The following is an 18,025-nucleotide window of genomic DNA, read 5'->3' as shown; positions in this document are numbered from 1 at the left end:
AGAAAATTCAAAATGACAATGACAATTTTTCTTTGGAATTTCAGACATTTACAATGTTTCAGGTAACTCCACACAAAGTAGTTAGACATTTGCAGGTCTTACAAATGTCTAATACTGAAGCTTGGATGAAAATTTCACATATGAGCTGATAAACTATGCCTAGACTGTCTGATCACTTCCAAATGAGGTGAATGCAAGGCGGAAAAAAAAAGAAAAAAAAAGAAAAAGAAAAAGAAAAAAAAAGCTTGCAACTCACAACCACCTATCAGATGACCTTAAAAATAAGCCAGTCAAGACTCAGTGCTGTCAATATGCTTTCAGCTGTTTGCAGCAATACCACAGGTTTTAAAGCTAAATATCCCTGATACACATGCAAGAGCCTGAATATAAGGCCAAATTCCTATCTGTTTTTCATAGGAAGTTCTGAATACTGACAACTTGTCCTAAATTCATAGATTGCTCTGATCCCTTGAAAGGCCTCAGCAATGCTCCTTGGGCATTCACGTTAGTTGGTAATTTGTGCCATTGGGATCAGCATGGAAATCTTGTGCAGGGACAGCAGCTACAAGGAAGAGCAGTGACTAAGCCCATTGCAAGTCAGGGGTGTATCGGAGGGGCATGTTTCCTCCCCCATGCTTGACCAAGAGAGACTTAAGGGATGTAGCCTCTCCATCAAAAAGACTGGTGCAGAGCAGATGTGATCCCAGGTGCTGCCACAGGAGCAAGCAGGTGGGAGTGCACATAGGCTGAGCTGCAGTATTCTGTGGACATGGGCTGCAGGTAGATTGGGAAATAGAAAACAGGATTGTTTGGTTTGGGGATTTTTTTTTTTTTTGTTTCAATCATGACATTTGTGTTCCTCTTTTTCAGAGGTTGAGATTTCCATTACGTAGAGGACAACAAATAATTTTAGTCAGAGTTAAAACCTAGCTCCGTCAATTGGGAAAAATGTTATATAAATAAAATGATACCAGGAAGCCTTAAATCACTTCAAATGACTCTTCTAGGAGGGAAACACCTTCTTAAAGTGTCTTTCCAAATCAAAAACAGATAATATAGTTAATATGCACCAAAAATAGCTGCTGATATCCTTGCACAGAATACTGCTGCCTACCTTCCCAGAGACAGTAACAAAAACCTAAAAAAGAAACACACAATAACAAATTACTTTGAAATATTTTCATTCTCTGAAGTGGGAGAGGTTCCCACTGCAGAAACTGTTAGATTTGCCCTGAATGTTATTCCAGCAGGTCTAGTCAGAAAAGCAAACAGTTCCCCCTAAACCTGCATCAGATCAGGAGCATTTTGCTTTAATTGGCAACAGTTCTGGAACTCTCTAGGGTACACAAAGACTTCTGGCAGACACTTGATTTTATAATTGAACCCAGTTTAACTGAAAAGTAAATGTTCATTGGCTAGGAAATAGGATAAGAAGAGTCTAATCTCTGGAGAAAAGCCAAGAGATGAGCAGCTATATTCAGCTGCTCAAAACTCCTGCTATCATGTGGCATTTGAGAATTCCATCGAGTCCAGTGTCTCCAGACTGATTAATGATTTCTCTAATAAGCAGCAAAATCTTTCCAAGAGCTACACTATTCTTACAAGAGGAGCTTTCAAAATCTGTAAATCAAGTGAAGGCTTTTACAGTTTGTCCAATGGCTGCCATGACTCCTGCCTTCTAAGACAAGAGTCCGGTCACCCGTATTTTTGCAGGAAGGGTACAGTTGCAGAAGTCGTTCTCATCTAAGCATGATATTGGACAAACAGGTGACAGTGCATGTTACAGCATTTTAAGGAAGAATAAGAATCTTTCCTATTAAAAAGAAAATTGAAAAACACAGTTGGCTAAGTGACGAGGATAAAAATGGATTACGTACAAGACAATCCTCTGAGCCGTAAGCCTGATTCAAAACTGACTGGTCTTTCCAGTGGCTTTTTCATGATTTGAATAAAATCTGTATGACTTTAACGAACCGTTCCAATCATTCCTGGCCTTTCTTCATGTAGTATTATGTACTGCTGAATAAAGAGAGAAGACTGCTACAATAACACAATATGGACAAGTAATGACCAGTTTCTTATATATACACTCCCTGCTCTCCTGGAATACTATTAGAGTAATAATATGTGCTTGGAAAATAATTGACAGCTGAACCAGTATCTTCAACATTCAACCTACCAAAATTACATAGGCCAAGATCACAGCTTGAACAAAAAGAACAACAGATGAGTATTTCTGAGCTACGTGCAGGTTAGAGCATCAAATGAGCACTTAGTTTCCTCATTAATCATTCCATAGATACTATTGAATAAAGAGGAGAGTTAGAAAGGAAGATTTCATATGGCAGGTAAGGAGTGCCAGATGGCAGCACTGGCTGAGATGAAGAAATGGATAAACTGGTAACAAATACATCTACGTTGGAAACTGGAGGATTAATTTTACATGTCAGGAGAGTGAGGTTCCAGAAGAATTTGCAAAGAGGATAAAGGTGAAGTCCGTGATGGGATGCACCCATGAGTGCTGAGGGAGCTGGTGGACATTATTGCTAGGCCACTCTCCATCATCTCTGAAAGGTCACGGAGAACAGAAGAGGTATCTGAGGACTGGAATAAAGTCAAGGTCACTCCAGTCTTCAGAAAGTGCAAGAAGGAGGACTCAGGGAACTACAGGCCAGTCAGCCTCACCTCCATTTCTGGCTGGAGAATTGGGCAGAGAGGAACCTCATGAAGTTCAACAAGGGCAATCACAGACAAAGTCCTGCACCTAGGGAAAAATAACTCCATGCACCAGTACAGGCTGGGAGTTGACATGCTGGAAAGCAGCTCTGCAGAGGAGGTCCTAGGAGTGCTGGTGGATGACAAGTTGACCATGAGCCAGCAATGTGCCCTTGTTGCTAAAAAGGCCAATGGTATCCTGAAGAACTTTAGGAAGAGTGTTGCCAGCAGGTCAAGGTAGATGGTCCTTCCCTTTGACTCAGCCCTTGTTAGGTCACATCTGGAGTACTATGTTCAGTTCTGGGCTCCCCAGTACAAGAGAGACATAGAGCTACTTGACAGAGTCCAGCATAGGTCTACGACGATAATCAGAGAGCTGCAGCATCTGCCCTATCAGGAAAGACTGTGAGAGCTGGATCTGTTTAGCCTGGAAAAGAGAACCTCGGAAGGGATCTTATCAACGTCTACAAATACAACAAAGGGAGGGTGTCAAGAGGATGGGGCCAGACTCTTTTCAGTGGTGCCAAGTGACAGGACAAGAGGCAACATGCACAAACTGGAACTCAAGAAATTCCATCTGAACATGAGGAAAAAACATGAGAGTAACAGAGCACTGGAACAGGTTGCCCAGAGAGGCTGTGGAGTCTCCTCTGGAGATCTTCAAGGCCCACCTAGATGCAACCCTGTCTAACATGCTCTAGGTGTCCCTCCTTGAGCAGGGTGGTTGGACTAGATGATCTCCAGAGGTCCCTTCCAACCTCAACAACTCTGTGATTTTGTGAGGTCTAAAACAGTCTGAAAAGGATAAGATAGAAGACTATCTTTTAACTCTGCACCACTTGCTTTTAAGTGTGGGCGAAGTCCCTCCAAATCCTGTTTTCACATGAACTACCTCAAGCAGAACAGAAATCATGAGACCTACAGAAATTTCAAATGTTTCCCCAGTCAAGACATTGCTATGCACTAACTGAAAAACAAATCAAGATGTCATACCAGCACCAGCATACAGCTTCACATGGAATGCAGAAACACCGGGATGCATATTGTTAGTTGAGTTGTGACTAGTCCTCCCCAACAACTGGGGGACTAGCCTGCCCAAGGGAAGAACTCAGACTTTCATTGAAGTTCTTATTCTCAGGTGGGTTTCTCTTTTGCTGATCAAAATTTCACAATGGAAAACTCAAAGTTTCCCTAGTCTAAGTTTTATTGGAACTAACATATATTTATGATAAATCATAAATATATTATTATATATTTATATAATTTATATATATATATATATATATATATAATTTATAATATATTATAAATTATGAGAAATCATCCTTGTGATAGAAAATTCCCCTCATGCTGGCCATCACATATCAATAAAAGGCTAACGGTTTATCATGTTGGTTTTAGTAATTAACATGAGGATCATGTTCCTATAAAAAAAAGTAGCACTTAGCTAAACAGAAAGCTTTCAATAAACTGAAGCATTATCACTGTGACAGACTCAGGGATTATACGCTTGGCTAAATGTTTCTGGACATTCTTTATCTCAGACCCCTGAGCTGGCTCAGTCACTGGCCAGTAAAACAACAAAGGTTTTTACCATCTTTATGCATATAGTAACTGCACATTCTTGCTGCACTATACAAAACTGAAGTGTTTGTAGCAAAAGATGGGAACAACTATATGACTATTTCAGAAAAATCATAAATGATTTCAACCAGAAAGAAAGACAAGGCATGAAGAGAAAGCAGACAGGAAGAAATATGTACAAAATATAGATCACTTAATATTTTCCCTCCAGTGAACAAAGAGCAGGAATGAAGCCAGCCTTTCAAATTCACCTTGCCAAGAATTAGTAAAATGGGTATCTTAGATGAAACTAGTGAATTAGCACAATCTGAGCCTTTTTTTTTTTTTTTTTTTCCAATTCAGGGTAAACTGATCTACAGCTTATTAGATTTTATTACCTGGAAATAGCAGCGAGGAGGGTTCTTTTTTTAATATTTTTATTATTAAAACAGAGCCACATTCACCTTAAAATAGAAAAGTGCATGGAAAGCAATTCTGATCTGCTTTTTTTTTTTGTATTAGTTTTCTTTATTAAATCTTCCTCTTTTAAATTCCAATTATCTGCGTATCATAGCACAAGACCAGCCTAAACAGTCAGCATGAATTGCCTAGACTCCAGGCTCCTGACTGTGACAGCGTCAGCTTGCCCCTTTCAGTTTTGCTCCCTTATCCCAGGCAGTCAAATAAATACCAAGCAATTCCCAGGGCCTTAGCAATCGGAATAAGATCTGAGAAAAGACCTTTACACCTTGGCTTTATAGCAAATTACATTTTCCCCCATTTTCCTTATCCTCTGCTAACTCCTATGACAATAATTACCCGTCCTTCCTCCTTCCCACAGGGACTAACAGCCTTATCATCTCCCTTCTCGAAACATCCTCTGCTCAGCAGGTACTAACCACCCTATTCACTCAATTTGACTACCCAGATAATGTAATAAATTAAACTGTGAGCAATTGTTTCTAACCTGTAATTTGCTGAAGGTTGATGACTCTTAAAAAGGTCTTGTTTGCTCAAAAACTTGTCAGCTTTTCTGAGTTACATCAAATATTCTAATAAAATTTATGGTTTCTCTCATTGAAAGACTTGCTTAACTTGTGGTCATCATGACTATCAAAATCCTACCACAAGAAACTTTGATAACAAAAGAAAGGTGAGTTTATTATTGCAGCTAGATGCTGGACTAAATATTTAGAGACTAGAAGTCTTCAGAATTGCAGTCAAAGCAACCTGAAAACAATGTGAAAAATGTCATTCAAATAGACTTATTTCAAGAGTGTGGTGGAGGTAACAAACTTAGTTTAGAGGGGTTTTTTGTAACAATCATAGAATCATAGATCTGCTATACCATTTAGCAAAAACAGAACGGGACTTTAATAGAAATGCTATTTCTATACATTCTCTTTCTCTTCTGTACCACAGGCATGATGTAAAGTATATTTATCGGAACACCTGGAGAGCAGACCAGAAGACAGGAGAAAGCAAAAAAGCTATTTTTACAGGGAAAAAAATATTTCTGAAATCTGAGTTCAACTATCTTTTCAAAAGAATAGTAAATTCAGTTGCTCTCTTTTTAAAGTGCATATGTGACTAATGCTTTCATTAATACTTCTTTTTTTTTTTTTTTTTTTTTTTTTTTTTGAATAAATTCAGCTTACACATACAGAAAGTTGTGGAAAATGTCACCAAATAGTTCCAACGTTTTTCCTCTATGGTTCCTTTAGTTTTATTGCAGTGTAAGTGTGCACTTTTCATTCTGGAAAACCCCTGTGGGCATCATTTTGGAGGTTCCAGCTTGATTCTCTCTCAAGGGCTACAAAATAGTTCCCCCTTCAATTTATCAAAAAAAAAATTTTTTTTAGTTTTAAATATCTATCTCATGGTTCTCCCAATTTCAGCACAAGCCTTCACAATTTGCTAGCCTGATATTCATATGTATCTCAATGCTTACAATAGCACTTCGGTAGAATGAGATGTGTGTAGACAAGCAAATTCTTCTCAAGATGAAGATATCTCAAATCAGCTTAATAAAAAAGCATGTTTGGATTTGCTATAAAGAGAATGAATTATTAGTTTACATTTTCCTGACACTAGGTATCTTTCCTTACTCTTTGATGCTGGCAATTGGTTATTTCCCTGAGGCACTACAGTGATGCGTTTACATGTCACCACATCCCTTGCTGTACTGAATTGTCACTCTCAGATTCAACATGGCAGGCTGACGTAGAAATTTGAGCATAGTTGAGACTTGACAACTTCTGCCTTATAAATATCCTGCACTCCTCTCAGATCAGTGCACTGTTTGCTCCGCTATTTAAAAATACAACTCCAGTTCTTATTAGACAAAGGTAACGAAAGAGAAAAGGGGGGAGAGTTTTCCTCCATTTCAGTGAATACATATGGCAGAGGCATTGAGAAGATCAAACACTGCATCTTTTCATGATCTCTTCATTTCCCCTCTTCAGATAGCAAACTTCTTATTCTCACATCACAAATTACTGAGGCAGAAAAAGATTTAAACATTGGCCATAGGTCTTCCCATTGAAGTAGCTTCTAAAGATGCAACCTGAAACCAATTGTACATCAACCTCAGTGGCCAGGAGAGTATGGCATACCCACCTCCTTTTGGGTTTAGTAGAATCAGAGAAATAGTTACAGCTCCTTAAATCTACCGACTCTCCATTTTATCACTTATAAAGTATTTGGTCCCTACAGCCGTCTGCCCACAACAGCATGGCACTATGCACTGCAGTGACAGTGGTCTTCAAGCCACTTTTCTACCTTCACATAAAAACAGCCAAGGATAGACCTAAGGTCCATCTCACTTCTGCCAACGCTTATAATTAGATGTCTGAAAAAAAAAAAACTGTAAGAACAGCACAGACATACCTGATAATTCCTGCTAGTGATCCCTGAGCCTCTGTTTTCCACTTAGCTACTCCCTCAGCTAGACACAATTTCCACATATTTAAACTTGGCTCCTATTAGCGTCTTTCTGCGCCCCTACCTACTCATGTAGGAAGAGCAAGCAACTGTACAAAATTCCTCGTGCTGGGCAGTCTGTGCTTCCTTGGCACTGAGAAGCTAGACACAGCTAGTAGTAGAACAGACCTTTAAATTATTACTTTAAAGCATGTGTAGATCTTCCCCAAAGGTCCAGCCCTAGGATCACGATAATAGTATTTACAGAAATCTGACCTCTTAAACCTCTTACAGTTAAAACCAGTAATCACTTAGGAGAGCAAATAAAAGATCCTCTGTCATTTTGCCACACTCAAGGACTTAGGGGAGGGAAAAAAAAAAAAAAAAAAAAAAAAAAACATACCATCAGGGAGAAAAAGAAACCCCAGAGAGAAGATAGATAGCCTGTCCAAGTAGATAAGGATATCATGTAGAGGGGTTAAATACTGGGCAATACAAAAAAGGAAAATTTGAAGGCAAATTTCAGTTCAAAAGAGACAGCCAGCCTCATTATCTTGAGATGTTTTCTCAAGGGGATTTATTGCAAGTCTGACAACTGTAAATGAGTTATAGAAAACACCAGGCAGAATGATAATCACATAAACCACCCAAGAGTACTACACAGACTACAATACTCCATATTTGACAACCTGCAGTTTCTTTCTCTTACTTTAAATGCAGTTGATTTGGGACCATCACTTGGATGGAGGAAGAACTTCTGCAGAAGACAAAATCTGTATCTCTGAAATAGATGCATCATTATACTGCTGACATCATTCACATATGCAGAAATAAAACAGCTTGCTGGGTATGAAAACTCACAAGTTTGGCTCACTGACTGTGCCAACATTCAGAAGGGAGCAGAGAATGAAGCAGAGGCTGAGTATTGAAGTCTGCCTCCATTTCAGAAGCCAAAACTAATGTCCCTGAGTGATAACGAGTTTCTAATCCAGAAGCAGCCATTTGGCTTTAGATACCTTTTGTTAGGAGACAAAGATATTTTGGGGTTTCACCATGCAGGACCATCTCTAGTGATGTTCAGTGGTGATGGTGGGGGGATAAGTACACAACAGGTTGTTGGAAGAAGAGATTCCAAGTCTCTGAGATTAGTTATTTTAATAAAAAGTTATCTTAATGAGTAGACTGTTAAAAGGTGGAGATAAGCAGAAAAGAAGGGGGGGTCAACTTCTGAGGGCTGGAAATACTTGCAAGTAGATAAATGGAAGAGATAAACAGGGCCAATGGAAAGGACATAGAAAGATGTCGGATACGCAGCAGCTGTTGCTACAGAAGGGCACTCATTCAAGACTACGGAGCGTTGTGAGTGTGGCAACCTGTCCTTGTGCTTTCAATGTAGACAACGGCACTCCAGACTATAGCACGTAACAGCTCACAAGTCTTGCAAAATGTAGTATAGCAGCCAGCATCTGAAAACTGTTTTTTTAAAACCATCACTTTTGTGAGAGAGACTGAAGAGGGGCAAACACCCTTTACCTTAAATTGACCTAAGAGGTAGGATTCGCAGACCTCTGATCTAGCACAGTTAATGGCTGCATTAAATATTGTGATAATATGGTTTTGTTGCTCAAGGCTGCATTACACCCAGACAGTATCTGACAACAAAAAAAGCATATTGATAAGTTTTTCTTTTCCTTTTTAGGAGGGTCTTCACACTGGCCCAGCTGGCAAAACAATTCACTATTTAATGACCTAAGAAGCAGGCAAGGGCTCTTTTCTCCCCTTAGAAAGTAAGCTGAGGGGAAAAGTAATTTAACACAGTTCATAAGATTTGTACCTTAGAGTCCTGAGTCAAAGCAATCAAACTTTAGGTTATTAAAGCAAAGTCCCTCAGTTCCAGGACAGGTGAAGCATCCCAGAGCCAGACAGCCTTGGCTGCCAGCAGTACGGTACAGGACTCTTCACGCACAAACTTTCCTTTTCCTTTTCCCTCCTATTCAGTCCATGGGAAGAAAAGTGAGGAAGGGATGACACGCTTGCTTTGCTCTACCTTCAGTCTGCTCATACACCTTGCTACAAACTAGAAGGTGCAAGGAAATCCAGAAGCAGCTTTGTCTCCATGTTCTCCAAAGACACAGTATTAGCTAAAAAGCAGATCCAAAAACACTGTGCAGGAGTGAGACAAAAAATAAATGAAGGGTTGGCTTTTTAAAAATTTGTGAATGCTACATAACAGCATTTTCTCTTCCTATGAAATAAAATCTTTATTTTGGTCCTGAAACATTCAGATACATTTGTATTTTTTCAATGTCGTTACGTATAAAGTTACTTGCATGTTTTTTTTTTTTTCTTTTCTTTTTTTTTTTTTTTAAGCAGGAGAGAGAAAATTGTAATTCATTTTGTTTAATCGCTACTGTCTCACACTCAGAGACACTAGAACCAGGTCAATGATTCTCAGAACAGCCAATACTCTGAATATATAGAGCTGGTGCAAAGAAAAACATTTCTGATAGTAAGAGAAACATTTACTCTTTGCTAAATGTCTACACAAATAGTAGAATAAAATTTTGCTACTACAGTATTCCTGAATAATGTTGGAGAAAAGCTCAGAAAATAACAATTTGTCTGAGTTAATCAAAAACCAACAAACCAATCAGAATCATGACTCCTATCATGACATCAGAACAACACATTTTCAGCTTGGAAAAGGAATGAAAAAGTTTCTCCAAACAGATTCTAACATACCTCGAAAGACAAAGAAATTACTAGTTTATGGATGTATCTTTCGATGACTGTCATCACTGCAGTCAGCTTTGGCTGGTTTTAGCCTCAGCAATATCATAACAAGATGTTATATCTAAATCTGAACTCCATTCATTCAGTGAAACCGTCAATGTCAACAGCATGGCAGTAAAGGATGAAAACACACAAGTGTCTCTTACCACTGTATAGATCTGAGGCTTGCGCCTTTTTGCCAGGTCAATTATATTGACTCCATTGTAATAAAGGTTCTCAATGCACCCGTGGAAATTTTTCCTCTGAAAGGTTCCTGGTTTCCCCGGGACTGGAATTCCTCCAAAGCTGAGCTTTTGGAAAGAATGAAGACAGCATTTAGTTATCATCCATGCCAAACGGACGGGGAAGGAAGGAGCAGAGCCTCACTCCATGCAGCCAACCTCACTGTTAGCTAAAAACCAGAACCATGTGAACAGCCTCACCTTGGTGCATGAAGCAAGGCCCGAGCCCCCAGCAGGGGAATTACAGGCCACGTAGTACAGTGTTGCTGTTCACGGCACACCGCTGCTGCAGATGGCTTGCTCGTTTGGAAACGGTTTCTATGTGCCATGACACACACAAACACCCACAGCCTTTTAACAACCTGCTATTACAACCCCTGCTGCTCAGGAACACTGAAAGCACCACGTACCGCTCAAATGGTCTCCAGTCAATAGACCCCTCTGACTTGGATGCTGCCACCACGCTGCAAAAACCATGGCAGCTGGAAGCCGTGGTGCTGTGGGAGGACTAAACTTCCTGAGCACAGAGCACTGGTTACCTGCGAGCTGTGGTCACCTTCCTCCATCGAGCCAGGGTGCCCTGAACAGTTCTGATTTCAACCAGTGGAGGGAAGTGTCACACACACACAAACTACCCCACCGGCACCTTGCAATTATTTTGCCTTAAATTTCACTGTATTTGATTGTTACACTCGCATACTGTATTTGAGACTGAACAGTGTATTGGAAAAATATAGCAGGTTACACATTTTAACAAAACTGCTGTGCTGTCACTTAAGTATTGGGACACATTAGTACTGTGCAGATTGCAACCCATCACCTAAATTAAGGACAAAGTTTACAGAGGACTTTATGTGTCAAAGCAAATAAAGCTTCCAAAATCCTTGGAGTGCACTTTAGACTTGGGGCGGAGGAGGACTTCCAATAACCCTATTTTCATTTTCTAGATGACACAGCTCGTTTCTGTTTACTTCCACCAGACCTTTTGGCAAAGTTTTATTGGTATTACCACTATGTTTTTGTTTTCTTTTCTTTTCTTTTCCCATCACAGCCAGCAGCACTGTATATGATATAATACCTGCAAGGATGATGCAGGTGTTACAGTTTACCAGCACTTTGAGAGCTGCCCTGCAGCGTTTACTGCAGCAGGGATGCTCAGTGCTGCGAGACACCGGGGACACACCGAAGGCTGCTGGAAGCAGGTCAGCATTATTACTCTGTCACTATTCCTAATGCTTGTTATGAAAATAAGGGAAAATTTAGGGGTTGTTTTCTCCCACCCTGCCTAACAAGCCAATGTGCATAAGCAAATAAAGCCTGGATAACTTGGATAACCTTGAAAGCACTTCTTTGAAAACAAGTTCTTAATGAACTTGTGCCTCAGCTGTATTAATTGATCATTTCACAGAAATAAAGAGTAAAATAGATTTCCACTTTATATCATTTGTAGGTTTGCTATTGTCATGAGGGCTGCAGTGTTTTTTTTTTTTTTCCCCCAGTGAGAATCATTAGTTCTTTCTTAAAACATCAGACTTTCTGCCTTCTATGTTCTATTCTTTTAAGTTTCCTGTTTAGGGACTCCGTACTGGGTTTCAAAATTAGAAAAAAAAATCAATATCAATTATAGTACTGCAGTATTGAGAAAACAGTTTCCTTTGTGATTGGTAATAATTTTAATTACCAAACTAATGGCTTTACTGTTCTCAGTAACGCCTTTAATCCCTGAAGTGTGGTGAGATAAACTTTCAGCAGACTGCACTGCCCTAACACTTGGTTGAAAGACAAGTGTCATTTCAGTGCAAATGAAAAACATAGCAGCAGCCAGGACTGAGTGCCACTGAGGTCAGTGGCAACATGCTGATTTCTATCAGCTGAATATCTTCTCTGCAATGTGCCCTATCTCGGATCAAAAAAACCTTCTGTAAATTACACTGGAGCTTGAATTTTCCATAACACAAACTACCATTCACCATCAAGAATATACCAAGAAGCAAGGAATCTCAACACTTTGAAATTAGGAGAGGCGTTGATTGAATTGTTTGGCTTTTCTCAGCTCCACCTTAAAAGCAGTTACAGCTTTGGCTAATTCCATCAAAAGCTGTTCTAGGATCTCACTGCTATGATAGTTAGGAGTCGTCTCCTACTTCTCCTCTTAAATGTTTTCATGATTTGGTACAGAAGAATTTTAAATAGGGCCAGGGGAGAGGCATCGCTTTCTCCTTGCTGCTAAGTGAAATGCAAAGAAGGGAGACGCACACTCCTGAAGTTCAGCTGGAGCCCCAGCAGAGCAGAGAGCAGGCACCTGTGTGTGCACGCCTGCCGCTGCCAAGCCGTCTGCCTGTGTCCCTCGGCCGCGCTGGGAACTGATCTTTCCACAGAAAGAAATCCAAAGTGCAGACAGGAAACTTTTGATCTCTGAGCAATGAACCGTGCCAGCTCAACACATCCAAACAGGGTGACGGCTCTGACTGTGCAAACACGACCCTGTGCTTTGCAAACTAGCAAGACTTGGTCAGCAAGCACGTCACAAAAAAAAAGGAACACAGGGAATATGCATGTGTATGTGTTAGTTGGGGGGAACAGGTGAGGAATTGATCTGCATACAGATATGATGACATAAAGATTTCTAAGTTATTTTAAGGTATTTTTCACCAACTACAGACCATAAGCACCGAACTAGCGGAGTGATATAAACTGTGCTCTGCCATACCTTGGCTTCATTACAGGGGAGCACACCAGGCTCAGGTTTTGTAGGCAGGTGAGATGATGTGAACCAACCCAGGTCAGAGTCCACTGTCTGAACAGCCCTGCTCAGGGTCATCCACCCCAGGGGAAGATGGTGCTCTCTGCCTGCTCACCATCTTCACGCAGAGCGTCAAGATTCGAGCCGGCACAACTCCAAACCACGACCCCCTTGACCGCGTCAGTCAGTGCATGGATGGTGCATGGTATCGCGATAAAATCATGTTGGACATGATACCCCAGCACCCCTCGCTGCAGATGAGTGATTTTTCTCCCTGGGGATTTAGCTAACCCCCTCCCCATCCTTCACCAAGGCTGTACGTTTTAGACTAAATTTAACTCAAAGCCTGACACACTTTGAAGAAGCAAGCGTGATCCAGCAGACATTTGCCCATAGTTTATACTTGTTTATACTTGTTTACTATGAAAGGAGTTCTCTGAGGGACAAATGCTAAATAAAAAGGAGATCGAGATCACTTCTGGGGAAAAAACACATACATAGTGGTTTTTTTTTTTTTTTTTTTTTTTTTTTTTTACACACTGGTTTAGCATCCTCTCACAGGTTAGAATCTGCAAGGCTTCACGCACCTCGTAATCAATATCCAAGTGATCTGAATCTCCCTTTGTTCGGAAATGCTGGGTATGCTTGTCCACTGTGAAGTTCACTTGCTTGTTGAAGCGCTCGATGAGAACGGAGTGCCAGTGCTGATCGTCCAAGAGGCTGCCCAGGGTGACGGATGTGTGGCTGTTGCTGAAATGAAGGTTGGAATCTCCTGGAGCAGCAGAGACAGGCAGAGAACATCAAAGTTAACTCCAGGCCCTTGCCTGAAGCCTGCCTTAGATTTTTTTGGGCCTCATATTGACATATGTGTGTACGTGTGTGTGTGCGTGTATATATATATATACATATATATATATATATATATATACACGCACACACACGCGCGCACACACACATACATACATATATATGTATTCCTCCTCTCTCTCCACCTCCAGCAAAACCCTTGTGAAAAACTAGGAGAAAATTTTCCCAGTGCTGCACCCACACACTGCAGCACCCAGGGAATTGTCACATTGCCTGTGCCCTTCATCCTGCTATGCATTCGAAGCCCTAATGTTTTAAGAGCTCCCTCTGGATTGCACCAAAGTCTGCTCTCTATTCATGTGACAGATCAATCCTGACACTTCAGTCGCAACTGCATGCTTTTTGTGTTTTAACAAGAAAATTGCATCCGATCACTTTCAGAGAAAACAACAAGGCAATGAAGCAACATGAATACAAGTATTTTATTCAGCTCAAAAAGATTCTTAAACCTAGCCAAATCTTCAGAAGTTTAGCTCAAGAGTTGCAGAAATATTTAGGCCGTAATCCCAGTGATTTTAAGTACTCTTCTGTGTTCTAGCTGGGTACATGTCTGAACATTTCAAAGCATCTCATTTAAAGGGAGTGCATGTCCCAGCTGAATGGGAAAGACTCATTCCAACACAGTCAGAAAAGCTGCAAACACATTCAAAACCGAAACTCACACACCAAAACTCTTGTCTAAGACACATGCATGTAAATAGAGGATTCAGATGGCTCAGGTTACTTTATCCATCAATTTTATTATGACTAAGAGTGGTTGTGACAAATTTGAGTCTTAACTCTCTCTCCTTCTTGCTCCATTCCCACAGTTATCAGACAGGGAGGCTTTATTTCAGTGTTCCATGCTGAAATTCGATGGAATTGTCCACCGGATGGACATCTGGGGCTTTCAAACCAAGTTCAATTCCCAAACAGGGTATACTGCAGCTCCCATCATAACTGAGGTACAGCAATGCTGTCATGGAAACTTCTGCTCAACCCAAACCTCTCAGTATGTAAAATACAAGTCAGCAGGGTCAAACACCATGGGTCATCCAGAGATGAAGTTAATGAAAATTTTTAAGACTAAGGAACTTGGTATAGATCACTCCTGCTATTGTAGAAGTTTTTCTGTGCACTCAACAGGAATTTTAACTATTTCTGTACTGTCTGCTCTGATCTGACCACAGACAAAGAATGAGACAACTCTTCAACATTTTCAACCCCACATCAAACTTCTGGAGAATGATTTTCTTAAAAAAAAGGAGGAAGCAGGAGAAAGAGCTTTTTATTAATTGCCATTTGAAAGCATAATCAAGCAAAGGTCAGAATTTCAAAAGTAATCATCAAGCAGCTCAGCCTTGGTCTGTTCTAGCTAGAAGAGCCAAGCTCTATTCTTGCCTCAACTATCATGGTCCTGCAAAAAAATTCAGTCAAGTCGATTCTCTTTTGCTCTCCTTCTTCAACTTCCCTATTTAAGCTGTGAGCTCCCTGAGGTACACAACAGATTTTGCTGTTCTCAGCTGACAATTATAAATAAATCTTAATAGAAACAATAAATTCATAAAAGCAAATTAACACAAGCCTTATTACAGTATTATTTGAATCCTAATTGCCCTTACCCAGGTTGATGTGCAAGGAGAGTTTCCCTTTCTGCAGCTCCAGTGTAATGTAGTCTCCACGCTGTCCTTCTCCATGGAATAAGACTCCATCCCCCTGCATGCTCTTGAACTTCAAAGAAACAACGTCTTTGAATGTGCTCATGAGTTTCTGATTGAATCTGTATAGAAGGGAACTTCTGCCATCGAAGTCTGCTATATCTGATTCTAGGGGAAAGAAGATGGAAAAATTAAGAGGAGGAGAGGGACTGTAACATCTTAGTATCCTTTCAATAATAATTGGAGCCAGGTGTCTTCAGAAGTGTACATTCACAAGATGCACTTGGCATCTGGGCAACCTTGGAGCCATACCACATCTCTTCCATTTCCGCTCCTTTCCTTCTGTTTGAGGAATCCAGAACACTACAGCAAAACCATTAACTCTTCTGCACTTTTCCTCCTCCTTCTCAAGTAAAAGTTTTCTTCTCACTTTACTTCCTAAAACATACCACGCACCTCCCATCATATTTACATCCCCACAGTAATCCCTCGCCACATTCACTGTTTTTGTCTTAAACGTACCCAGGACACTATTCATTACATTGAATAGCTAAGTTCTGACTCCACTCTTTGCAGCTTCAGAAGTATCTGCTGAGCTGTTCCTACATGCCAGCCATGCCTGCACCCACATTAACATCACCTAACCTCCTAGGGCCAGCTGTGTGTTTGTATCAATCATGTTTCCACATTCAAACTGATTAGGCTGGCAGGGACCATCAAAAATCCTTTCAAAAAGCTTGTGATGGAATTTCATGGAACTAGGCATCTAACCTGATTATACACCTTGGAAAAATCCTATAGAAACATTTTCTGCTTTGGGCAGCTTCTGAAACATGATCACTATGATAGGAAACAAGCTATCAGTTCTCTAATTGCAATTAATACTTTTGGTAACAGCAGATTGCAGTAGTCATGTTGCTTAATAAAGCAGTATTTTATGCAAAATATATTTTTAACAAACTTTATTTTTCTTCATATATAACCAGCACATTTCAGGTAGTGTTAATTACATTTAACTGATACATTGTGTTAAACATGTGACTGGCATATATTAAGTTAAATTCCAACTTCTATCCAAATGCAATTAGGCACAAATCATGGATAAAATTTCTGCTCATAAATGATAAAACTGTCACCTGGTATTTCCTGTTATTAAAAAATTATTAAAAATGAAAAGCGCCATAAGAAGAAGAAAAATTTGAACAATGATTTACTAAGCTGTATAATTACTAGGATAAACACTTAAAGAAAATTTTCTTAGTTACAAAGAAAGACAATAGACCATCTTTGTTTGCACATCCCATGTTTTAATGATAATCCAAAGCAACCAGTTTTTCATTTTGTTTTGAAAAATAACTGAAAAAGCCATATGCAAAACCACCAAGGCTTCCAGGTCAGCAACTGCAGTATGATTAAAGACGTAAGACACTTAAGTTCCCTTGAGAGTTCTTCTACCCTTCTGGGTTTTAACAGTACTTCCATTTGTTCATCAAAAATAAAATAAAAATAAAAATAAAATAAAAAAGAAAAACAGAAATAATCAAATTGTTTTTAAAAAACAGATCAAGCTTTAGAAAGGTTTGCAATTAAAAACCATTACAAGCTCAGAAAATAAAAGATCTGATAATGATTTTTCACTAAGGAAATTATTATTGATAACTTCTAGATGTCAGAATGACCATTGTAAAAGTTCAGTGGAAAATTTATAAGTTTTCAGTGCAAGGGGAGCTCAAAATTTATATTTGATGGGAAACTGACACTCTGAAGCTGATTCTATTTCAGATCAGAATGAAAAAAGTTATTTTCCATAAAACAGGAATTACAAAGAAATTCAGCTCTGGAAAATGTTCTTTCCAGAACAAATGAGGACTAATTTCTCATCTGTGATGTCATTATAAATTATAAAATGCTGTTTAGATTTATATAGGGAACAGTTGCTACTTTAGGAAATATCACGAGAAAGTATTCACACCATCTGCTTTAACTGTTTTTAACTTCTGATTTAGGTACTCAGAATCACCTCCCTCAGAATTGCTGCTTTCTCTCTATGGACTTGACTGCCAGGTTCTATAAAGGGAATTTAATTCATACCTTCGTTCTTATGAATTTCACCTAGCTACATTAAATACTTCAATTTGCTTAAAGTAAATTGCAAGTATACTGTACAAATAGCTTCATTTTAACACTGGCAGGAATTAAAAACTAGTCTGTAAAAAAGTTAATGTAGTCTTTGTTCTCCAGTATCTTTTGCAATTAAAGCTGATTTTCCAGCTCCTCAAAATAAAGATACTGCAAGAAAGCACCAATTCTGCCTTGTGATAAAAACAGTCCATGTTTGTTAGATCCTTACCCCAAATGACCCAAACCTGCAAACCTTCTGCATTCAAACTTCACCCCTTGTTCTTGGCTCCCCACTAACCCATTGCAAAACATGCAATTTCGAGAATAATCCTAGATACTCTCTAGAATTCTAGAATAATTCACTGATATTTATAGAGAATGCAAAGGAAATAAAGCAAAGAAAACCACAAAAAATTCTGCTTCTCTAGCATAACTCTAACAGT

General features: G+C 39.5%; 1 protein-coding gene across 1 annotated transcript in view; it reads right to left on the bottom strand.

The window, feature by feature from the left end:
• The window catches only part of CNTNAP5 (contactin associated protein family member 5), a 286,625-nt gene that overhangs the window by 133,316 nt on the left and 135,284 nt on the right, over positions 1 to 18,025 (bottom strand). Inside the window, exons 5-7 of the mRNA XM_062578339.1 lie at positions 15,426 to 15,629; positions 13,545 to 13,729; positions 10,140 to 10,283 (exon numbers count right to left, since the gene is read on the bottom strand). Of these exons, the coding sequence (XP_062434323.1) occupies positions 10,140 to 10,283; positions 13,545 to 13,729; positions 15,426 to 15,629 (533 nt within the window). The remainder of the gene's footprint in view (positions 1 to 10,139; positions 10,284 to 13,544; positions 13,730 to 15,425; positions 15,630 to 18,025) is intronic.

Source organism: Rhea pennata, chromosome 6 (genome assembly GCF_028389875.1).
Source record: "Rhea pennata isolate bPtePen1 chromosome 6, bPtePen1.pri, whole genome shotgun sequence".
Lineage (NCBI taxonomy): Eukaryota > Metazoa > Chordata > Aves > Rheiformes > Rheidae > Rhea > Rhea pennata.
The sequence above is the reverse complement of the archived record's forward strand: the minus strand, read 5'-3'. Positions and strand labels throughout refer to the sequence as shown.